The sequence below is a fragment of the Euprymna scolopes genome, chromosome 6, assembly GCF_053919585.1.
Source record: "Euprymna scolopes isolate OS-2025 chromosome 6, ASM5391958v1, whole genome shotgun sequence".
Classification (NCBI taxonomy): domain Eukaryota; kingdom Metazoa; phylum Mollusca; class Cephalopoda; order Sepiida; family Sepiolidae; genus Euprymna; species Euprymna scolopes.
Window position 1 is genome coordinate 30,527,983 of NC_136487.1, and position 26,630 is coordinate 30,554,612.

Genomic DNA, 26,630 nt, shown 5'->3' on the forward strand with positions numbered 1-26,630 from the left:
TTGCAATTGGCACCATTCTTTGAATAAATAATTAATTATAGTTGAAGCGAAATATATAGTACTCACCGGATTGTCTGGACCTTTTTTCTGTTGAAGCTGAATTGCAATTGGTATCAACTGTTTGTCTTTATCTAGGAAAAACAAAGCTATAGGAGCGCATACCTAAAAATACGAATAAAAGCTTCATGATGAATATGACATAACATCGTCTCCATGGAATGAAGCAATTTTCTTTTAGTTTGAAACAAAATATATCAACTACATACAAAGCTATAAAAAAAGATAGCTACGTTTCTTATGCAAATACCGTTGTCCTGTGATGAGCAGAAGAAACACAAGGTTAAATGAAGTGTAATATCTATTCTGATACTATAGTTTTATTTTCTGTTCTCGGTCAGTGTGGAGGAGATTCTTCTAAACTGAAAACATTTATTTAGTTTTGTTCCGATTCAGATTGGCCTTTTTTGTGAAGTTGGATTTAGTTCACATCAAAAACCGATATTGCATCTAACACTGCCTTTGTAGCAAAGAAAACAACCAAGTAACAAGCTTATAGGAAATCGAGGGCCATGTTTAAGTATACAATTTACACTGGATAAGTCTAAATAAAAACCTCAATAAATTTGTTCTGCATAAAAGCATCTTTCTGAAACCGATTATTATTATTTTCCCTAATAAAGAGTTAACTATATTGACCTTTTACGATGATGAAAATTAAAACGTACCTCGAATCCCGGTTTATGTTTGATATTGTCCATAATCTCTATGTCTGTATAAAATAATCGTTTTGCAGCAATTGCTTGCTCTATTGTCAAACCTTCCAACTGGGATTCAAGCATCTTATCATCCACTCCAAGTCTGTGAATTGTCAAAAGTAAAAAAAAAAACATGTTTTATGTTACAACATTAAAACATATAAATATTCGTCGGATCAATAAAAGTAAGACACATTGAGACTAGTCAATGCTTTAGATGAGTGATCGTTTAGGAATAACATATCGCGTCATATTTAGAAAGCGCTGTAATAAAGTTACTTTCTCTTTATACAGAGTATGAATCCATCTCTACTTCATAGAACTAAGTATGGATTTATATATCATTTTATGGCAATTACTTTAGGAGGAGAAAGATTTTATATTGTTTCCGGCAGTTATGGATTTCTTCTAAGTACTGGCAGTTTGGAATGTAATATGAATGTTTCTGCCTCGCTTACTTGTTAAAGATATATTTTCCTATCAATATTAAGCTCTATTCACGTTTTGAGCATTATAGAAATAAATACCGATAACATATACATATATATATATATATATATAAATATATATATACATATATATATATATATATATATATATATATATATATATATATACGATCCTGGCTTGGAGTAGTTGCTTGTCTAGCCACATTGATAAGCTGTGAGACAGCGAAACAGTACTGTATGTGGATGACTATATATATATATATATATATATATATATATATATATATATATATATATATATGCATACATATATATACATACATATATATGTATATATAATTATATATATATAATTATAAATTATAAATAATTATTTTATACTTATAGACATTAGTGTTTCATGCTTGTGCAATCATCAGCGCAGGAGATAACGGTCAACGCTGGTTGAAGGATTCGAACCCCGCCACGAAGTCGCCTTTGACTCCATTAGCAAGAAACATTGAAGGAAATTTTTTACATTAATGAAACTAAACGTTTAATAAAGACGACCTAAGAGTGCTCAAGTAATAGGAAGTCACAATCTCGAACACAAGCCTAGCTGGCCGACTTCTTTCAATTTCCCCAGACAAGAATTCCGATTTTATGAGTGTGATTTTACAAGTAAACAGCAAATATATGAATTATTTAGTTGGAAATGTATCAAATTGAAAACATGTAGTGTGCCGTTTTGATTCTTACCCTCGATGTTTTTAAAATCAAATTATACAAACTCAAAGAATATTTGTGTCGTTTTAATAATATAGTAAAATGTAAGCGAAGAATTTTAATATATTTATTATGTAACGGCTCTTCCTCTGTCTATCTCTCCCTCTCTCCCCTTCTTCTTCTCACTCCATTTTTCTCGACCTTTCTTTATGGTTTTATATATACTTATATCACACTGCACATATAAAATAAAGAGCATCTCTGTCTATCTGATTATCTCTGTCTAAAACCGAAATATACTAGAGATAATACCTTAAATATAAGCATATCCACCTGTAACATTTGTTTGCAAACAAAAAGTAATTAGTTATTCGTCTCTGACTTCTACGTAAAGGCGTTTATTTTCTAATATGTTACGCAATACAAATAATTTATTCGTAAGTATAAGCATTTATTTAAATAGCTCAGTGGATAAGATATATCTGCATGATCATATGAAGAGTTTCTGTTAATATAAACTCTCTTTAAAATGATATTGCATATGATACTGTCCCACACTTTATGCTGGTATCATCGAGTGATTCTGCTAATATCTTATTATGTTTGTGTATACATAGAGAATAATATATATAATATATATATATATATATATATAATATATATATCATGATATATATATATCATGATATATATATATCATGCTATATATATATATCAGGCTATATATATATATATCATGTTATATATATATATCAGGCTATATATATCATGTTATATATATATATCAGGCTATATATATATCATGTTATATATATATATCATACTATATATATATATATATATATATATATATATATCATGCTCTCCATATATATGGTTATGACGTCACCCACATATCTGACGTGATTGCCGGTCTGTGCACACGCTCTTTTTATAGTCTATTTCTTCGTACACAATTTGACTTTTGCACATGCGCGCCCCCGCTCTGTTGCAATTGTGTCAGTCGTGAGGTACTAATTAGGGTATTGGAAGAATTCGATCATTTTTTAGCAACATATTTCATTTACGTCTTCCAATTCAAGTTTTAACTGAAGGTGAGTCTGACAACCTCATAAAAGTAGGCGGCTTTTTCAAGAAGAGCTTCATCGATTTCAGTTGGGGCAAAGTGCGGATCCGAGCGTTCGTTGTTATGAGAAACAAACTTGATTTTAGACACTTTAAAAACAACCGACCACATTTTTCCCGTATTGTATACTGTGCCATTTATCAGAAGAGAGAGAATCAGAGAGATATTTATTATTAATGTTCTCCAAATTGTTGTAATTAATGCTTGCGTCATCTACATAAATGTTGACTTATAATCTTAAAATGCGTTTAGGGATATCGTTGATGAAGATGAGGAAGAGAACTGGACCCAGAATGTATCTATGAAGCGCAAAGGCATTAATATTTCTACTAAACTAATTTATGATGCAGAACCTAAGAATCTAACGTACCTTACTATTGAAAATACGTTAATGGTTAACATAGGGAATGAAGCATCTCTTGAAAGTGGTAGTACAAGATATTCAAAAAAAAAAAGACATAATGGTGACAATGTACCGGAAGTTCACGCCGGTATTGATCATGTGCATTTCATACAGATCGGTCGCCATCTTAAGAAGTCTATAGAACACGTATAAGATATAATGTTAGTTTATTTAATATGTGTAATAGTTTTTGATACTTGATGAAAATTTGCCTTAACTGATGTAAGAATGCTTATAAGCCGGCGAGATTTGGTTGTTCTGTGAACTTACTTTTCTGGTATTTGTCGGCAAATTTGGATGAGATTTGGATTGCAGCCGGCCAGTCTCTGTATACCAAACATCAAATCATTTTTCCAACTGTGCACACCCTGCAAAAGAAAAAAAAAGATAAAGAAAATAGTCATGTAAATCGATCTCAAATATACAACTACAGAAGAAATTTAATTTTAATTATATTTCCAGTGAAGACCAATGGTCACCTTCAACGAGAAAGCAATGGTAACATCTGTTGCGATGACGCAAATTCATCTTCAAAGGTTATGGAAAGACGTGGAGAGTAATGGAAATATGGGGAGACGTATTGTTACTCAGACTCCAAAGAACCCCACCAGTTGTTCTCAAAAAGAAATCTTTGATGATGACCTGTGTGACTACTAGTGAGTAAATAATAATAACAATAATAATAATAATAATAATAATAATAATAATAATAATAATAATAATTTTTAAAAAATGATAACTAGTTAAAGATGTATTTAAATGAAATAAGCAGAAATCTGTCTCGTAAAGCTCGTCAACCAGCATTTGATCATACACAATCGTCTGTAACAAAAATATAAGAATCACGGAAAAGAGAAAAATGCTGGTGAAAATAAATACATATAAAATACAATAATTATGCAAATAACAACATTTTAAAAAAAACATTGAAAGTTAAGAGAGAGGCAAAAATTTGTCATTGGATATACAGAATCCAAAATGTGAAATCCTAAAGCACGTTATCATATACTTAATGGCACAACGTGCATTCCATGCTAATCCTAGCAAACAGAAGTTTTCAAAGCCAATAAATATTAGGCACAAACATCTAACATATAGCACATAGAGGAGTAAATAGCTACACAGTTTGTGATTTACACCCCTCGCTTCGGAATAAGATCATATTTCCGAATTAATTAGAGGCAACCTCGATATTGTAGTGCAATATCTTTGGTTTTTAATGCAAAGTTCATTACGAAAAGATAAAATCGCAAAATCAACCTTAAGTTATAGACTATATGGCTTATATCTCGAATTTAAAAAAATAGACCGTCCCATTAGTCGGAAGAATTATCTAGACCTGACTGCAACCCGTCAACAAACCCAAAATAACCGGAAATGCGAAAGTTACATAAACAGGTTACATCATATCTATGGATCATTGGACCAAGGAGTTCTGATCAGAATTTTATCAAAGATAATATGGATCTTAGTTTGACATTTTTCTTATGAATTTTACAAAACATAAAATCTTTGTGGCTGTGAATTTAAGCGTTTTAGTCACAGATTTTTTTAGTAAGACATATAATTGATTTTATTACTGTTGCTTTAACTTGCTTTACACCAGATGACATAATTTATCAGATAGCTTATTCGGTTTGAGATAAGTTAGTAATGTTGTCCTTTTAGCCTTTAACGAGCGTTTTAAAGCATTTTATCTATTCGTATTATTAATGTATTTATTTTTAATATCATTTTTTTTTTTTTAATTTTCAACGGATTGTGTTCTGGATTTAATTGTTCTGCTAGAGGTAATCACAATGCTGTCCGTCACAAATCTGTATCTGCGTATATTTCAAGCCTGTGCGAATTTATTCTTCTAATCATCGGAGATTTGTGTAATTAGTTCATTACATTATGTACGTAATAAAATAGAAATAATCATACAAGCGTTTACCTCGTTTCATCTGGTACGTTTGTAAATATGTTTTCTGAAGAGATGAATTTCTTTCATTTTCTTTCTTTTGCTATGGGTTTAAATGAAGAATTTTTTTTCGATGAACTTTTAAGGGGGCATGCAATCATTGTATCGGCAAACTACAAAGTCTAATTTAGTAACAATTTCTTTTAGTAAACCTATAATTAGTTTCTGACACTATGTTCTTGGCGTCTTTGTGTAAGCGGACAGAATTTATCAGATTTTTATACATTTTAGTATAAGTTAATGGCAACAGCTCTCGCTTTTTAGTCTTTAACTAATGTTTTAATGCATTTATTATTTCGTATCAGTATAATTAATGCATTTTTCTAAATATTATTTATATATATATATATAATATATATATATATGTATATTAATATATTCATTTGTGTTATTATTTTCTTACATTGTTTATGCTATAAACTATTTAAAAAAAAAAAACATTAATTCGTTTCATCTCCCGCATTTCACCTAGTATGGTTTTTAATATAATTTTTGCTCCGCTTTTCTTTAGTTTTCCGCTTTCAAGAAATAATTACTAACAATAGAAATGTACCTACCTTTGGTTTCTTGAAGGTGTTGCTTGTGTAAACGTTAAATAAGTCGACAAAGCTCATCCAGTTCCCAGCTTTGATGTTAACAAGTTTCCCTGTTGCGATGAGTCGGGCTTTCAACTTCACTATGCTCCACTGTGTTAGAAGAAAAGACATTCAAATATTACATGTTTATATCAGACACTTATTCGAATGTTTCGCTTCTGTTTGAAACAGCAAACTCGCTAGTTTGTAGACACATATGAGTTAAGATGTGTATTGAAATCTTTATAAGAGACTCGATCGATCAGTCAGATTTTCTTTGCGTATGCACACTTAAGTTTTTATCCGAACGTTTTAAATAGAAAAGATGGCCTACATAACTTACCATTTTAGCTGATTCATTCACCTTTTAATTTGCATTGACAGAAATAATTCGTTCATTCTTTTATTCTTTCACAAACACTGCAAAGATCAACATAAAACTTAACACAAGAACTCATTAGGAGTAGCTTATTCAGAATGAACACGAGTTTGTTTATTTCTTTATTTATTGCATAATCTATGTATATATCAAAGTGAGAATGTATGTGAGGACGTATATACTCAAGGATTTTTTTTATCTAAGATTTGCAATTTTGTATATCGGGCATTCAAAAATATGGAAAACGTTTTGATCCGTTTTTACCCGGAAAAATGCTGTTAAGGAGTTAAAGTTTTAAAAAATTGTACGTGCAAGTGATCGGATTTTTATCTGTTTCTCAACTGTTTCACGAATACGCATGCGCGGTCGAGAAATATGATAGCTTCCTTATGTTAAGAATAGATAGGTTGAAAAACACCTCGTGTCAATTTAGTCTAATCGTTACGTACTTAATTCACTGTCTTTAGGTTTTGGTTTCAATCTCAGCTCGACTAATTTTTTTTTTTACTTACAAGTAGTGAACTGTTTAGAAAAAATATAATACTAGTATGTACATGTCCCATTTTCTGTGTAAATTAAAATATAATATTTATGCGTATTTCACGACCGGGCAGCGCTGGGCGGCCTGCTAGTAAAGAATAGATGTAATTTTCCCTAGAAAAATAGATTTTATAGTTTTGAACAGTAAGACGTCTTCTTTGTTTTCAGAAATATATAAACACTTGAGAAAAAGTATGAACCATTCTACTCAACCGAAAAAGGAATGAAATATAAGAATAGACAAAGCGCTGATCTTAACCAAGTGTGAAATCTGTTTTGTTCACAGTTCAAAGAATACAAATTCATCTCCATGGAGACATACTTTATTTTTGTTCTATTACGCCTGAAAGTATCCTGTACTTTTATAAGGCCACATTCGGCCATGTATGGAGTATTGTTGTCACATTTGGGTCGGTGCATCTGCTAATTGTCTGTCACTCTTTGAAAGGGTTCAAAAGAGAGTCGCTAACTTGATAGGTCCTGAACTATCATCTAGGCTTCAGCCTCTGTCCCATCAACGAAATGTTGCATCCCTCTGCCTGTTCTACAAGTACTTTAATGGTGAATACAATGACGAACTACCAGCACTTGTACCCCCTCGACGTGAATACCCCCGACAAACCCGACAAGCAGCTGGATCCCTCCCCTTCATAGTAGAGATCCCTAGGTGTAAGAAAGCCTTTTAATCCAATAGTCTCTTCTCCAGAACTGCTAGACTTTGGAACTCCCTTCCGCGATTCTGCTTTCCCAACTGTACTGACATGCAGAAGTTCAAGTGTAATGTGAACAGACATTTTGCTACTTATCTCCCTTCATAATACCTCTGCAACTTATGTCCCCGATAGTAGTCCCCTACTTCAAAGTGGCACTGCGCTTTGTCTGGACTGAAAATTGAAAAAACATTTTTAAGTTATCATTTTCAGACATATATACAACCATGGTCAAAATTATGGAGCACCTATAAAAAAAACTTAGATAATAGATTAAAAGTTAGACAATAGTTAAAAGAACGCATTTAAAAGTTAAGAATTATACAGTGAACTATTGACAGCAAATGTAAAATATTTAACAGTAGATTGTAGTATTTACTTGCTTTAAAGGCTCTTTCGGGTGTTTTAACTGAGTTTCATATTAAATTCAAACTGATTTATTATCATACTAAAATTTGTTTCTTATTTTACAGATAATATTCGATTCCTGCCAGTGCTATATGGTATATTTAATTAAAAATGCCTCCAACAAAGTGCACAGATTGTTGCTTTATGTGGTTAAGGATATTTTCAGGTAGAAATTGTCAGGAAGATGGAATTTTCAGGGAAAGGAATTCAAACAACGATTAAAATGTGCAAGGAAACAAAGTCTTTCAAAAACAGAAAAGGTCAAGGCCGTAAAATGTCTACAATCACCGGCGAAGACATCTTTGAAAAGAGCATCCTTTGCAGATAGGAAGAAAAGTTCTTAAAACATATCAGCTCGAACAGTAAGAAGAAAGTAATTCGAAGCAAGATTAAAAGGGTGCCAAGCAAGGAAGAAGCCATACGTATCTCGGGCCAACAAAAAACGATTGGAATTTGAAAAAAAAAACATGTAAAATGGACACCTGATTGGGTCAAAATTGTTTGGTCTGACGAGGTAAGTTAACAGCTTCTATTTGCTAAACTTTTAAAGGAGCAATTGAAAAAGTTATGTGAATACATATCCATACCATGTATTCAAAAATTGTAGCAAATTATATATTTTTCATCAAACTTTTTGCATCCCTAGAGCGGTTTATATTCTCTGTAGGAATGGGATGCATTTTTTTTGCATTTTTAGCCCAAACAAGGCACATTGCCACTTTGTTGTAGGGGGCTACTATCAGGTACATAAGCATCAGGGGTATTGTGTAGGAAGTTGGGCAGCAAGATGTCGGTTTACGTTGCACTTGAACTTCTGCATGTCAGTACAGTCGTGGAAGCAGGGACCCGGAATGGAATTCCAAAGTCTAGCTGTTCTGGGGAAGAAACTACTGGATTAGAAGGCTCTCTTGCATCTAGGGATCTCTACTGTGAAGGGGTGTGATTTGACTGCTTGTCGGGTTTGACGGGGGTATTCACGTCTAGGGGGCACAAGTGCTTGCAATTCGTCAGAGCATTTAATCTAGTTTGTTTGATAACAACTGTCAAATTTTGGGCAGGAATCTTAATGGTTTAAGGCTGCATGGTCTTTCAGGCACTCGACTGTTGTACACATGTGAGAAGAGAATAAATTCCACAATTTATACTAACATGCTGGAACAGGTTTACCAAACCTCTTTGATTAAAATATTTTACAATAACATTTCAAGTGATATAATCTTTCAACAATACAATGCCCCATCCCATACGTCAAAAGTTTCGATGGGTTGGTTTGAGAAAAATAAAAAAAACGGATTACAGTAATAAAGTGGCCCCCTCAATCCCAGACTTAAATTCCATTGAAACTTTGCGGCGCCATCCAGGGAAAAAAGTGAGAATGCACAAATGTTCATCAAAAAGAATTACACGCCAAACTTTATAAAGAGTGGCAGAAAATAGATTCTTCAACAATTTTGCCAAAAACGAATAATAGTTGTTATAAAAACGAAAGGAGGACATGCCGAATAATAATTGTTGTTAAAATATATTTATTACTGTTTACTCCATTATTCCTAGCCATTAAATATACGTAGAAGTTTGAATCATAATTACGATTTTTCATTGGTGCTCCATAGTTATGCCTATGGCTGTACATATATTACGTTGGTGAAAAAGCAATACCATTTTCTCACATGTGTGTGTGTTTTTTTTGTTTTTTTTTACATGGCGTTCATAACTTATCAAGGCCCAATGGACACTCGGGGATAAGGGTTATTGTGTGAACATTAGTCAAAGGGATAGTGTAGCAATAGTATTGGAGAATTTGTAGGGTGCCATTACTTAGGGGTGCGGTTCATCAGGAATTTGTTTGTGTTGGACTTGAAGACATCCAGGTTGAAGTCGGGAGGGAAACAGGCAAGCGGAACAGAGTTCCACAGGCGTGCAGTTCTAAGAAAGAAGCTTTGTTCATGGTATCTACGTTTTGAGTTAGGCACAGATAGGGAGTGGGGAAAATTATTGACGGTGGTTTCAGCTAGTCGGGTGTTTTTTTAAAAAGATTGGCGAGGGGGGACCCGAGAATCGAGCTCAGACGAGCACCTGCCATGGAAATAGCGATAGAACAATGGCAGGCTCGCTACGTCTCTTCTATGGGAAAGAGGTTGCAGGGTAGAGAAAAGGGCATCCTCCACCAAGCCACGGAGTCTATTTTGTACTCTGTCAAGGCAGGATAGGCTGTTTTTAGCAGCCCCTGCCCATATATGGCAGCAGTACTCCATCTTTCGACGTACTTGGCTCTTATATAGATAGAGAATTGCATCATTAGTGAGATATCTTCTGTAGCGGTAAAAGAATCCCACCATTTTCCCAGCAACCTTGGCAACAGACTTGATGTATGTGTTCCATTTAAGATCAGGTGTAAAGGTCAAACCCAGGAGCTTATCAAAGCCTGGGGCCTCCATTTCAATTGATGCCAGATGGGGATCAGAGCGTTTATGATGTAGAGATAGGAGCTTGGTCTTAGATGCAGCCACCTCTTTCCCCACTGTACCATGCGCTCAAGATCAGGGGAGAGTGAATTTGATGTGTTGCCATAGATGGTCGTGTCATCAGCATAGGTGTCAACGAAAGATTTTAGTATGTGTTTTGGGAGATCATTGATGTAGATCAGGAAGAGAGTTGGGCCGGTATGGACCCCTTAGGGACTCCAGCATTAATACTGTGGGCCTCTGATTTCTGCCCATCAACCAATACTCTTATGAGCCTATCTGAGAGAAATGACTTAATGATAGAGAAGTGTTACTTTTATATATAGTTTCTGAATTTATTCATGTATATTTATAGTCAGTTTATATATCATATTGGAGCCTGTTTCCCTCCCGAATTCAGCCTGGATGTCTTCAAGTCCAACACAAACAAATTCCTGATGAACCGCCCCCCTAAGTAATGACACCTTACCAATTCTCCAATACTATTGCTACACTATCCCTTTGATTACTGTACACACAATAACCCTTATCCCTGAGTGGTCATTGGGCCTTGATAAGTGGTGAACTCCATGTAAAAAAAAAAAAGAAAAAGATGTTTGCTTTATCGAATCGTGTTATTCGTTACTTTTCCAATCTCTTCATTCACTTTTGGAGGCTTTTCCACAATGCGCACAATTCAATCCGCACGATTTTCTTGTTTCAGTTCAAACTAAACCAAAAAGCTACCAAGACAGCTTCTGATATTAATGATGCGTTTGGCCCAGGAACCACTAACGAACGTGTGGCACAACGCTGGTTTAAGATATTTCGCAATGGTTACGATAGCCTCGAAGATGAAGACGAAATTGCACCAAAAAAGGGTTATGGGGACTGTTTGGTGGTCTGCGGCCGGTCTTATCCATCGCAGCCTCTTTTCCGGGCGAAACGATTATGGCGAAGTACTGCCGAGAAATTGACGAAATGCACCAAAAACTTCAACGAATGTGCCCGAGACTGGTCAATATGAATTAACTAATTCTCTTTTGGGACAACGCTCACCGCATGGTTCACAACTGATATTGCAGAAGCTGAACGAATTGAGCTACACGACTCTGCCTCATCCCCCATATTCACCGAACCTCTCGCCAATCGATTATCACTTTTTCAAGCATCTCGACAACTTCCTGCGCGAAAAATTGAGATGATGCCGAATAGGCCTCCAATGACTAATATATATATATATATATATATATATATATATATATATATATATATATATACGGTGGCGGGTGTCTATTTAAAATAGACATTACGACGAGTTATTTACGGGCGGCGATTCCATGGTCGAGTGGGAGAACTGTCGACTGTCAACACGACGGTTCTAGATTCAATCTTTGGCTTGGGAGAGATGCTAATCTAGCGGCACTGATGAGTTGTGATACAACGAAACAGGACTGTATGTCGATGACTATATATATATATATATATATATATATATATATATATATATATATATATATACAGGGTGTCCATAAAGTTCGTGTGCACTTTAAAAAATGTATAACTTCATTTGTATTTGCGATAGAAATAATCTGTAAAAAATGTTATAAAGTTTCATGTATCTTGTTTTAAGTATAGTTATTGAATAATTTTCTACCACAAAATTCGTAACGATTTTTTCTTTTGTTTTTCAGAATCAATTTGATCCCATGGCTTCAATTGAGGAAAAAGTAAACTGTGTCCTTTGGTTGGCTGAATTGAAATCTACTATTGCTGTAGAAAGAAAGTTTAGAATTGAATACAATAAAAAAAAGCGTCTCATAGGAACACCATTGTTAAATGGATGAAAAAATTTAAAGAGACAGGCTCTGTCCATGAAAAACCACGGTCTGGAAGGTCATGTGTCAGTGGCGAAAGTGTTGCTTCCATAGAAGAATCCTTTACCTCGAGTCCAAGAAAGTCTGTAAGACGGGCATCATTGGAGCTCGGACTGTCAAAGTCTACTGTGCATAAGATTCTACGGGCAAAACTTCATATGAAAGCTTACAAAATTCAATTACACCAACAGTTGTTAGAAGAGGATTATTATGCACGGCTAACATTCTGTCACCAGTTCAATGAAAAACTTTGCAATGATGATGCATTTGTGAGTAATTTACTGTTTTCTGATGAAGCAACATTTCACATTAGTGGCAAGGTCAACAGGCATAATTGCCGAATTTGGGGAACTGAAAACCCAAATGAAACTGTTGAACATGAAAGGGATTCTCTTAAAGCTAATGTGTGGTGTGCTTTGAGAATAAATCGAATCATAGGGCCATATTTTTTTGAAGATCGTGTTATTAACAGTGACAGCTACTTAGATATGTTGCAGAATTACTTTATTCCGCAACTTGAACAATTAAACTTGAAAGAAGATACAGTGTTTCAACAAGATGAAGCTCCTTGTCACTTTGCTCGGTGTGTTAGACAGTTTCTAAATCAGGAATTTCCTAACAAATGGATCGGAAGGGGTGGACCATTTCATTGGCCTCCACGTTCGCCAGATTTGACTCCATTAGATTTTTTATGGGGACATGTGAAAACAATTGTGTATGCAATCAAACCTAGTTCATTGGGAGATTTGAAAGTAAGAATAACTATAGGCATTACTATAAATCATTTGGCAAATGTTTTTCGTGAACTGCAAAATCATATAACCCTTTGTATTGCTAATGATGGAGGGCATGTGTAAAGTTAAATAAAATTTCAATAAAAGCTTAAAAAATGTAGATTTACTTCTTTCAAATCCATTTTACAGATTATTTCTATTGCAAATACAAATAAAGTTATAAATTTTTAAAGTGCACACGGACTTTATGGACACCCTGTATATATATATATATATATATATATATATATATATATATATATATATATGTGTGTGTGTGTGTGTGTGTGTGTGTGTGTGTGTGTGTGTGTGTTTGCAAGAAAAAAAGAGAGAATGTATGTATTTAAACCGCGGTTTTCATATAAATATAAAACACTTGAAGCTTTTTTTAGACGTTATATTGTGTTTTCAGATTTTTATGGCAAGGTTTCCTATTTCTAATCTATTTATCTGGTTAGTACTAGAGGTAATAATTATATGCTAACTAAAATATCATCAAATTTGGAGTTTTTAATGTTGTTGTTGTTATTATTATTATTATTATTATTATTATTATTATTATTATTATTATTTCACTCAAAATTAATCATCAGAGATTTCCCACTAATAGCAATCGATAGTGTACCCTGGAGTCCGGGTGACAACAAGTCTCCCTAGTTTTCCTGTACTCTTAATCTGTTAGTAACCTTTGTAAATACATTGACTTCTCGCTGGCAATAATCATTGGATTTGACTGGTATTTTGGTAGACACAAGCATTTCCAACGCCTCAGTTCCTTCACTCATACCCAGTAAAGGTCTTGTTAGTACTCCTCTCTTCTTCTTCTTCTTCTTCTTCTTCTTAGTGTGGTGTCAGTAGATGTCGACACAAAAATGTTTCTCTTCTATTTATGAGGAGAGGTAATTAAGTTTTTTTTTCATTTTTTTTTTTTTAGTACTATGTAGTGTTACTCTATCTTTTTTAAAAAATCTGTTCCAATTTCTATGTGTCCGGTAAGCGTATGTAGTTGATGTGAATTAGTCTTTGCACTCGATGTTTTTCCCGGAAATTTCAGCCGTTTTCATTATGACTATCAGTTGTATCGTCTAAGCCCTCCTTCTGATTTCAATCTCTCCCATTTTTGTCGAAGTTTTTCGGGATTCTAACTCGCGCTCTTACGATTATTGTTGTCATCTTGACTTTCTTCATGTTCCTATCTTTTTCAACTCTATGGCTATTTTCGTGTATTTGCTTAGCTTCTCATGTACACCGTGAGCTGCTGAGACGGCAAAATCTATAATCTGGCAGGATGTTTCCTTCGTGTTGATTATTATAACAAACGTTCTCCTTGAGTAAATGAGTTTATCAGTTTATACTCCCATGTTTCAGGAAATTTTATAATTTATGTTTTTAAGTACTGTTACCGCTTGGTGTTTGCACCATTTGTCAGGGTGTTCAAGATACAGTTGTTTGCATACTTTCATAGTGTACATTTCGCCATTAGTTGTGTCTATTATATACTTTTGGGGCCAGTGTGCTGCTTTAACTTATGTAACCCAATCACCTATGATGGTCGAAATTTACATCAATAATGGTTAAATAGAGCAGAATTAGAGTTTTGTTATTATATAAGAAATCCCGGGCAATTCCTAATTGCCATGTTGTTTGATTTGTGACTCAAATAAGGAAAACGACTTCGGGTGAGCTAATTTGAACATTAAAAATAGTATTTAATAATAATAGCGTTTTGTGGAGGAACCCATTGCATGGCGTCTGGTAGTATTCACGATTGTTTTGTCTACGCTTGACAATCCGGAGATCATTTCCAATGGTTGCGCCAATCGGGGCGAATTTAATTTTGACGTTAAGAGGGTGGATTGGCTGAATGAAACCCCAGACCTCGTCGGATTCATTCCGTTACCTTCCTATAAGAAGGTGTGCAGGAGCGAGCTTTTTTTTACCAAACAAAACGTAAAAGGCTACTTATTATGACTATACCTACGAAAGATCAAGATGTTGTTTTACGTTGCATTTCAACTTCTGCGTATCAGTAGAGTTTGGGAAGCAGGCAGCAGGAACAGAATTTCAAAATCTAGCTGTTCTAGGGAAGAAGCTATTTGAGTAGAAACCTTTCCGACATTTTGGGACCTCAACATTGAAAGAGTGTGATTTTGTTGCTCAGCGGGTTTTTGAGTTGAGAGCAGCTGTTGTCATGAGTTGAGTATGAGTGCCCTATAATCACGCTGCATCACCCCCGCTCACTGACCGATAGAAAAAGAAAGAGGAAAGAGAGAAAAAGGGGCAATCGTGTGTTGAAAAAGCTTTTTTTTTCGAACGAACTGTTCACGCGACTGCGTTGTTGAAAAAAAAAAGAAGGAAAATTACATGTGTTTTTTTTTTCATTTAACTTTACTGCTTAATAGCAAATATTGTATTTAGGAGTTAATTTAATAATTAATCTTTATAAAAACAAAAATGACATAGGAGTTTTATTTTATTCCTTGCCTACGGAATTTGTGATTTAAATATAAAACGAACGCCGTCTATTTGAGTTAATTTCTTTCAAGATACGGCAAGCACAAAAAGGGCATTCGTTGTAATTATTATGGGTTCATTTTTCTGAAACATTCTGTAAATTTTCTGTTTTTATTTACGACAGGTTTATTGGTTACGTTTAAATAAACAGAAAACAATGACATGTATTGTTAGTATCTTTATGAAAGTTGAGCGACATTTATCAACAACTATAAACCTACTTAAACGTTATTTTATTTATTATTCAAACCAAGTTTATGCCAAAAAAACTTCAATTAACAATAAAACGAACATTATTAGCTCGCAATTATAGTTTAAAATATATTTATACCCGAAAAGCAATAAGTGCAGCCATTATTATGAAACAAGGATACCCCGGGTGAAGTGAACCACCAGGTTGAAATCGGATTAATAATTGAATAAATATCTCTATTTTCTCCCGGATTATTTTTTATTAGAATTTTCAAATATTTAACGTTTCAGGCTTAATTCATTAAACTTACAATTTTTACTTTCTTTTTAATTAAAAATCTGATATTTACCATTTTTTCAAATATTCTTTTTTTTCTATTTCAAATCCATGATTGACTGATAATGATTAATGACTGATTTGCATTTTGAATGCCATAATTAATGAGTAATTATTCTTTTGCAAAATTGGATACTCATTTTTTCGTTAATATAAAGGAAACAACAATAGTCGTCTTCATTCGTCCAACATGGCGGCCTTTCCTCAAAGGTTTTGTTTATTTTTTTCAATTTTAGCGTCGTTAAATTTTACGCTTATTTTAATTAAGCTTAATAGTGATTCTTTCTTCTTAATTGAAAAGGTTGCATTTACTTATTTTCTTATATAGTTTAATACCTAAAACACTTTACATTTGACTTTTTCGATTACATGTAAAGAGCCTGAAAAAAGTATCAGAAAAAAAAATAACACAAAAGTAAATACTTTATATTTTCATATGGAGGAAAAGTCCTCTGTAAAAATCTTGATAGTAACAAGCACTAACTTCTTGCCCAGTTAGAGGTAAATCAACATGTATAATCGACTGTTATTTTTTTTCAATTTTCGGTCGAAAAAATTAGACTGGGGTGTCTTTTACTCATGTGAATTAGTTTTTTGTCTTTAATAGAAATGGAGAGATTTATTGTATTTATTTGCTTCCTCGCCAAAGCAAATTAGGCACAACGCCGTTTTTAATGTGAGGTAAAAACCAGCTCCTCTAAAAGTAGGCAAAAAGGGGACACTCTGGTTACCAAAAATAATAATTGTCCCAGTATAGAGAGTTTCTCCTCCATTGACTAGTACAAATTATCTTAAGTGCAGCATCTACAGAACAGATACTACACTTTGATCCGGGCCCGAAGGCCAAGAACAACAGAAAAAGGGCAAGTTTATATATTTTGTTTAATTTTCCATGCTTTAAACGTTTATTGGAGTCCAACAAATTATGAAAAGACCGACCACTTCACACAAAAAAAACATGATAATAATGGAAAATACCCGAGTTTAGACACGTACAAGAGACGATAATGAATTTTCGCGAACAATCCACACAATACTAACTAACCTGTTTTCTTACCCTTACTATACGCTTAGTTTCATTTTAAGTTTAAAAGAACAGCACGAAATATATTCTAAAACATTACATACTGGTTTCGTACTTTATTTTATTTTACGAAAAATTTATTCATAAGAAATTAAGTAATGTTTCCGTATTTCAATTTATTGCAAGGACAAAAATATGAGTTTTTTGTAGTTAAATAATTCTTTCATATTCCACTCGGGCAATTCCGGACACAAATGCGGCTAGTCAATAATAAGAGAGTTTATCATTAAACTACACCCTTCCTTACTTGTAATGGTATAAAAATTTCAAAAACAATTAATATCATAATTACCTTATATTCAAAGGAAAACTGTTCATCTGTGGGCAATTGTTTCGCCTGAAAATGAGAAGGAATATATGGATTTAAAATGGACGTTTCATACATGAACTATAAAATACATCATAATAGAAGTAGTAGCAGCAGTATTAGAAGTAGTAGTAGTAGTAGTAGAAACAACAGTAGCAGCAGCAGCAGCAGTAGTAGTAGTAGTAGTAGTAGTGACTTTATAACTTTGCTCTTTTCATGACACACCCGACATTGCAAACGCACTTCACCCGAAATTATATAAAACGCTGACCAATATTTTGGATACGATAGTTGTTCAAAAGGTATTTTGGTTTTAACTCAAAAAGTTAGAGATATACGAAAACGGGAGTGTTACCATTAAAACGAGTGACTTTTGTGCGATGGACGATGGCTGCGCATGAGCAACTAGAGTGGGTTTAATCATGCAAAAGAAATTTAAAAAATAAAGCCTCCTTTTTTTAACTCAAAAGGATGAAAACCTATGAAGACAGGAGTGGTACCATTAAAATGACGTCTTGTTTTCTAAAATTTATTTTCTTCATAGTCACCACCATTCTCAATACACTTTTGCCAGAAATTAAATGACGCATATCTGCTTCTGACGTAAGTTCATGACAAGGAGTGTTTTTTAGAGTCTCAAACCGTCAATATCTGAAACAGAGAGATGAAACGTTCAGGTTATGGATACACATGTTAAGTAATTATACCAATGCCATTTGCAATTACCTCTGATCCATTCGGGTGGAATAAAAATAGGAGGCATTACTTTTGAAACTGTCATTGTATTATGCTTCTGTTTTTATTTTTTAGATGTCGATTGTTAATTTGTATCATTTGAATTATTCGGAATAATGTATTCATCTTCCGTGGCGTAACGGATAAAGCATACGGAAAATTCAATATGAAATGATACTCTTCTGGGGGTTGGAGGTTCAATCTTTAGTACGGGCGATAAGAAGAGTGTTATTGCGATTACTTAAGATTTCAGCTTGGCTATGACTGATGGAACAAATAGATGTTACGCTCGTTAATTCAATAAAGGGTTTCGTTTAAAAAACCGTACAGATTCCCGAGTTTGACAGAATGATGCCTTAGTTGGACAAGAAACACCTTAACAAAACAGAACGTTACAGCGGCCAAAACGTTGTGAAAATAACATTCAAAGGGAAAACAGCAGTCTGAATAAAACACTATTTTAGAGTTTATAAGTATTTTTTACTAGTAAAATTTTCCTCAAAGTTGCATATAATGTTAAAAGAAGAAAAGTTATAATTTAATAGAACCACTAAATTATAAGGTTGCTTTAATTTTGTTTCTTTTTTTTTTAGTGTAAATTACTCAGAACACACTAGACTTTATCTAATTGTAACCGGAAATAAGTTTTTTGGACAATACTAAACGGATTTATCTTATCCAAACAAAACAGAATGAAACCTAACACTCCTACACAAGAGCAAAAATGCAGGATATGTCTTGTCGGTACTTATGCATAATTTGAACCATAGCCATCTGCTATGCCGGAACATGAGGTCAATCGCCAGCTTTCGCCAAGCTTCGCCGATTATCAAAGCGTAACAACACAGGGAAATACTGCAGAAAACATTAAAAAATAATAAAATCACCATAAAAAATATATTCTTCTCGGATGAAGTTGTTAGAAACTGTTGTTTGAGGGGGCGTTGTTTACTTAATTTATTGACTTTTTTCCCCAATATCCCCCCATATTGTTTGCTCTGTTGCCGCACATTGATTGGCTGATCGGCGTCTTACGTCAGATTGCAGTCAACCCCGAGTGCATGATATCATGTTCTGAGCAAATCCGAGCGGACGGTTAGTTACACCTGGTTCAAATTCTGCACAAATACTGTCTTGTCAAATACAAAGTCAGATACTAACAAGATAGCTGCGTTTGACAGACTATAAAATAACATATTTTATAATCTGAGCAGCATAGAAACAATAGCAAATTAAACTTTTCCCCCTGAATTTAATGCAGTTCTAAACAATATGGAGACTTTGAGTGTCATCCATTATTTTTTAAAAATATTGTTACGCTTTAGTATTACCAGTAATAGTTACATATGACGCACACTTATGACGCGTAAGCGATCTCATGGGTGCCTTATGGTGAATGCTATCTAATTCTGTTGAGTAGATTTGAACTCTGTAAGTAATAATCATTTTATATAGTCAGACGAAAATTCAATTATATGCTTATTTTTATTTATCTATGTATTTTTATAATAAGGGTTTCTTTCTTACATTTTGTCAGGAGAATAAGTGGACATTTTCCTGTTCTACTATTTTTCAATAATTTCAATTGAAACTTTTTTGATATTAGCAACCTTATCAGTTCACAAGCAAACTCCACTTGACATCTTACACACACACACACACACACATTTTATATATATGTATATATATATATATATATATATATATATATATATATATATATATATATATATGTGTATATATATATATATATAAGAAACTTTGTGTCTAAGTTTCTTATGGACTGCGAAACGGATGGGCCGATTTTTATGAAATTTCAAATAAATGTACTTTATGTATCTGGTAGTGTTCTTATGCAGGGGTTGGTATCTGAATGTCTTTGATAAGTTTCGATAATCGAAATAATCCGATAAAAGAAGGAAGAGGCGATTTTGACTAAAGTGAACATCTTATACAAATTAATATCACAAGTTCATTTGAGAAGTTTTATTACGACACAAGCAGAAACGCCCGGCATATAAAATCAACAATAGGTTCTTTAATATGACAGGAGTACGTTCGAAATTAATGTTTCTGTTTAGAGCACAATTGAAGCATGATAATTGAATTTTTCATTTAAAAAATTTTATTAAAGCCATTATACATAAAAAATAATTTTATAAGATCAGCAGTAGGTGCTTTACAGTGCAATGTAGAATACAATGTATTGTGGATAGTCATAGCGGGGGAGTGGAACATTCTGTGATCATCATTCAATCCCGAGCGACCTCGGGTCTCCCTACTAATGTATATATATATATGTGTGTGTGTGTGTGTGTGTGTGTGTGTGTGTGTGTGTATGTGTGTGCGCGTGAGCGTGTGTGTGCGCGCGTGTGTGAGCGTGTGTATAGGAGTGTGTTAGAGAAAGAATACCCGTCCTAAGTAACATTAATATCCATAACACATGTTCCATCATTTAAAATCAGACAAGACGTAAAGCCATTTCATGTTAGGAGCTAAAAACAAAGAAATAAAATAAAATACTATTTGTCGATGAAATGATAAAAATAAGTGTTACCTGGACAGATTTTGACTTAGGAAATAGCAATTCATCTCCCTTTGTCAGAAACATCGCTCATGGAATGTGACGACCGTTTTCCAGCAGCCAGGTAAGCAAGATTCGTTAAGGCATTTGTTGTAAAGCTGGGGGAGAACTGGAACAACCTCAGCATGCACCTGAGACGAGGTTATTTTTTAGATCATCTCGTGTAGAGTTTGTCCGCAAAGGAAAGTAAGGGAAGGAGTGGTTTGCTGGGTCCAATGTGGAATTTGAAGCAAATCGACTGGTGAGCATGTTATCCTTCTCGGTTGCCGTGCAAACAACGTCATGATTGTTGGATAGTGGGGGAATTGTTGATTGCTCATTATTTACTACGCTTTTGTAGATGTTCTAGAAATCACAGGTTCCTAATTTTTGTGCTTCGGCGAGGTTTCTGGGGGTTTCGATATATTTTCTCTTAGCTGTTACTATTTCTTTCTTACAGTTACTTCTAGCTTCTATAAACTTTTGTCCGTTTGTACAGAACTTATGTCGGTTAAATCTGCTGTATGCAATGGCAGGTGCAATGTACACCGATATGTATTGTGGACTAAGTCATGGTGGGGAGGCATGTGAAGCTTCCTTCTTGTACACAACTTAGGTAATCAATCGATTTAATTGAAAAATGGGCGATTTCGATGACAATAAAAGTATTGGAATTGTGGAATATTTTTACCTTTGCGTCACCGATGTAGATTGTTTTCAAAGATCAGTTACATTTAAAAAAATAAATAAATAAAAAGTAGAAAGCTGAACGTCTTTCTTACAGACGAGAAGTTGCGAGACTATCTTTGTTCTGTTATTACTTTTATGATAGATGCTCGACTGAGATTCAATCTATGCTCCCTCTTGTAAAACATTCGGGACAAATATTCGTGTAGCTACAACTTTCAGCAATACCTTCACTTTCTCTATGTGCCTATAACTGAGAAAAAATTCCTTCACCAAAGTCTCTTTCCTAGAACTTTCCAATTGTGGGACACAATAATATGGGGTTGCTTCCCAACTAACTGTAATATAGTCGTTTTTTAAATTTAATGTAAATGAGTGCATGTTGAGCCATCCTTTTAAATAATTAGACCTACCCAATTTCCACCATAACTGATCATGTTGCCTTACCATCATCCTAACACTTATTAATGGGCCTTGATAAATGGTGACCCCCAAGTAAATAAGTCTGTTAACAATGCATTCATATCCCTCTTATTATCATTTTTCTTATAATATTCTGTCAAGAAATATTTTACTAATTATAGCTAAGCGTTGGGAGAGATGGGTCTGATAGAAGAGTCAGGCTTATAGTTTTTTTTTAGGTAGAATCATGTGCGCCTAAGAACGAGGTACACTTCGATACAAGGTAAAACAACCAAAACGAGAAAACCAATTCAAAACTTGTAAATTTATAGCAATAAAACAGTAGATGTATGTATGTGTGTCTGTCTATCTATGTGTGAATCTTTAGCCGATAAACTCTTAAACTGCTGGTAGGATAACACTCTAAAAACGCAGGAAATAGTAATCATACACTTCGGATGGTTTATCACAGGTGAAATATTTGTTTGGGTGGATGAATAACGCATAGAGAACTCGGCAAATGCAAACATAATAGCGCAAAAACTAATAGAAATGTCGGCAAAATCAAAAGGTTTGCCGATATATCTTTTAGATTCCTCATGCGTAAACTAATTCTAAAAGTCGGTTAATTTTATAACTTCCTTATTTATCTGTCGGGTCAAGCGGTAGCGAACGCGGCTGGAGCGTTAAATGTTTTGCTTTGGAGTCTAGCTGATGTTACCCAAGTCATTTTATTTTACTTTTAGAGTCAGTACTATATATATTAGAATTGGCTCTATTATAAGAAATAGGAAATCTGCATGAATAAAAATATATAGAGATGTATTTTATGACCGGCAATTTTGGGCGCCCCTCTCACCTCCAGCTAGTGAAATATGAATATATGAAGTTGGCAATACACATAGAAACAAATAAAGGTCCATCAAAAAATAACCTTTTATTAAGCACAGATAATGAACGGCTGGTTGTTATTACTCGATAAATAAAATTCCCCTCCATCGATCTCCCTCTCTTTTCCCGCCTCTTTCTCTCTCCTTCTCTCTCATATATATATATTAGATTGGTGCAAAAATAATGTCGGTTTTTAACGTGTATATATATATATATATATATATATATATATATATATATATATATATATTTAAAAGAGTGTAGCCATCAACAATTGTGGTTTTTATTTAAAGGTTTTCGTCATATTTTTATTTTAAAATATTTTTATAACGCGTTTCGAGCTTAGGGTGTGCTCTCTTCAGATGTTTTCGTAAAATGTTTTTCTTTAAAATGGGAGTTTAAAAAGTTATTTTTACCCCCGCTGATACTAAATGTGTTTTTCAGAGTGATGTGTGTTCTCAGACATTCTGTCTCCAACGGTTGATATGATGAAAACCTTAAAAAAAACCACAATTGTTGATGGCTACACTCTTTTAAATATACATATTTTCTCTCGTTGGAACTACACAACCATCACTTTAAATATATATATATATATATATATATATATATATGTATATATATATATGATAAAAACGATATTATTTTTGCACCAACCTTTTATATGTATATATGTGTGTGTGTGTGTGTGTGTCTGTGTGTGTCTGTGTCTGTGTGTGTATTGTTTAAAGTCAGATAAAAGTTAATTACTCCTTTGACAAAGGGGATTAAAAACATCTATTGTCTGTCTTTTTCTGGAGGCGGCATAAACCCAGCCATCCACAACGAGGCTGTTATAATTGTAATGTGTCACATTCGTTGTACTATTCTCGCTCTTTATCAGTCCAACACTAATTATCAAGGGAGATCAAACACTCGTTAAACTTGTTTTTATTTTTATTTTCATTGGAGGAATATTTTGCAAGATGACGGCATAGAGTTTAGAAGTGCATTTGCGGATTGTTAATAAAAAAAAAAACAGGCGATTTTTGTTGATACATTATTCCATATACAATTTAAGGCACAAATAAAAATAAATTATAAAGAAAAGAAGAGCGGTTAGTTATTGTGGCATGCAATCATGTATTTCGTTTGTTTTGTTTTGTTGAGTTGTCTCTACAGACTCGCCTGAATGTGTTTCTAGAGTCGAAAGTTATGTGACCCTTTGCTGCGGTTCACCGTGAGCCAATATTCGTGTGTCAGCATGGCTTCATACCCCTATACTAATGTTGATTTCTAATTGTGTGTAGATGGCGTTCCAGCCATAATGTAAAGAGTGGTAGTTATGTGGGGTGACAGTGGCTAAATGCTTAACAACACGGACTGAAAACCTGGGCGAGCCGAGTTTGGATCCAGTTCGTTACACAGAAACGATTTCATTAAATCAAAACTCGACAGTGTTTCTAACCTCTTGCAAAGAAGGTAAATGAAATGATCACACTGTAAAATCATACTTTTTGACAAATATTATATAAAAAACACTAAAAACAAATAAAAAAAATATAAACAAGTTGAGCTGAGAGTTCAAACTCGAATGATATTTTTTTAAATGTGAAAGCTTATAGAGGTTCATTCATGAATAACAAATCATTTAGTGCGTATCTGAATATCGTTATTCACTGGATAAAACTCACTATTATAAAAAAAAAATAGCGATTAAAGACTTAGACTGACAACCTGACTGTGCGGAGTTCGAATCTAGTTCAGTCCACAAAAATCACTTTCACTTTCAAATGTTTCATGTGGTCCCTCTCGCAAGCACTCGATCTCTTTTCAGAAAGAATACTGACGATTAAAATATCGGAGAAACCAATGCGCAGAATAAAATCTTCGGATTCATACGATGTGTTGATGTGATTATTGTCGATAATCACTTTGCACCTTCTCCTGGGTTTGTATTGTGCTCGCTTCTCGGCCTTAAGTAGCTGCTTAGAAATTCTATTATCGTCCATGTGACTTGTCCATGTGAGCAGTGATTATCATACACTCGATACTCGTGTATCGTGTCTTGATAAGAACATCATTGTCAGGTGTTCCACTTTGTGATTTAATACTGAGTATGCACCTCAAACATTTCTAATGAAAGTATTCCAGCAGTTTTATATGTTTACAATATATAGTCCATGCTTCACATAAATACAGAAGAGCCTCGAAGCTTAGTTCTGCAGGCGATACCGTGATCTGCTTAAACTCGTTTTTCAAGTTTTACAAAAGCAACAGAGACTTTTTGTATCCACAAGTGTATTTTCACATCAAGTGAATCCTCCATTTACACGCTGCTGCCCAAATACTCAATGGCGTCCACCACACAAACAAGCTACGATAGACACGAACATCTGGCCTACAGTAAGGTTCACTAGGTGTCAGTGTGAACATACTTTTGTTCTAAACTGTGTCCATCGCTTTATTGCAGATTACAAAATAATCAATATTTCAGTAAATATAAGTTATAAAAAGCTGAAAATTACAGCATCCAAGGACTGTATTAAGGTGAGATAAATCCTAAAATTTCATCAAAATTCATGTTATATTTAAAAAGTTATGTTATTTTTTTAATATTCAAGGAATTTTCACCGTCCATCGCTTTATTGCAAGTCTTGTAAGATAATGTTTTAGCTCAATAAAACAATACCAAAGCATCATATTTATATTGAACACATTTTCTGTGGAAAATTAACAAAAACAAAGACACATCCCGAGGGCTAAGTGTCAAACAAACGAATTATTTGTCCACATATCCCCCATGTTTTGAAATTACATTAAACAACCTTTTGTCCACCGAGGAGGTCAATTGTTTGATCTGAGGTGGAGTAATGATTCTGGCAACGTCGACTATTTTGTTCCAAAGGGCACCCTTCGAAGAAAACTGCTCTCCTCCCTCATAAACTCCTCGTTTCAATATTGACCATAGGTGTTCGATGGGGTTAAGGTCCGGAGAACACGGTGACCAGAACATGAGAGTTTCTCCAACAAAGCCCTGAGATCCAAGGAAAGATGTAGTTGCCCTAGCAGCATGAGATGGGGCATTGTCATGCATAAAAATAATCTTAAAACGACGTGTCAAGGGAAGATCATCTAGCCATGGTAACAAATTCTCATTTAGAAAGGCAGTGTAGGCATTGCTGGTGAGCTTGACACCTTCTGGCACTCGGAATGGTCCACATAGCTTATCCCCAATAATTCCCGCCCAAAACATTATGCCTCCACCTCCCTGTTGGCTCAATGGAGGCCTTGGAATAGGATTGATGTTCCTTGCCATTTCATTCAGTACATTGCATCGGGCTTGTATGGACATTGGTATGACTCCAGCCCTCGCAAAAATTGTTGTACTGGTGCTGTTTGGGTTGCGCACAATCTCTCTACGAATTTTTCGAAGATCCCGATCAGAAAGGTTCCTCCTTGTGCCCTTATCTTTTCTGGACTTGATGTTGGGGTTCTTGACGAATGTAGCTAAAGTTCGGGGATCCCTTTTTAGTTCTGTGGCTAAATTTATGATCGAGAGTCCTTCTGCTAGTCCTGCAATAATCCTCTGCTTCTCGGTAGCTGTTAAACGTCCTCTTTTTGGCATTTTATGAGACCTGCAATAAAGCGATGGACGGTGAAAATTCCTTGAATATTAAAAAAATAACATAACTTTTTAAATATAACATGAATTTTGATGAAATTTTAGGATTTATCTCGCCTTAATACAGTCCTTGGATGCTGTAATTTTCAGCTTTTTATAACTTATATTTACTGAAATATTGATTATTTTGTAATCTGCAATAAAGCG

General features: G+C 34.1%; 1 protein-coding gene across 1 annotated transcript in view; it reads right to left on the reverse strand.

Moving 5' to 3' along the window:
* The window catches only part of LOC145277602 (polyunsaturated fatty acid 5-lipoxygenase-like), a 220,071-nt gene that overhangs the window by 62,455 nt on the left and 130,986 nt on the right, over window positions 1-26,630 (reverse strand). Inside the window, exons 3-7 of the mRNA XM_080129121.1 lie at window positions 17,527-17,571; window positions 5,959-6,087; window positions 3,709-3,806; window positions 726-858; window positions 67-162 (exon numbers count right to left, since the gene is read on the reverse strand). Of these exons, the coding sequence (XP_079985247.1) occupies window positions 67-162; window positions 726-858; window positions 3,709-3,806; window positions 5,959-6,087; window positions 17,527-17,571 (501 nt within the window). The remainder of the gene's footprint in view (window positions 1-66; window positions 163-725; window positions 859-3,708; window positions 3,807-5,958; window positions 6,088-17,526; window positions 17,572-26,630) is intronic.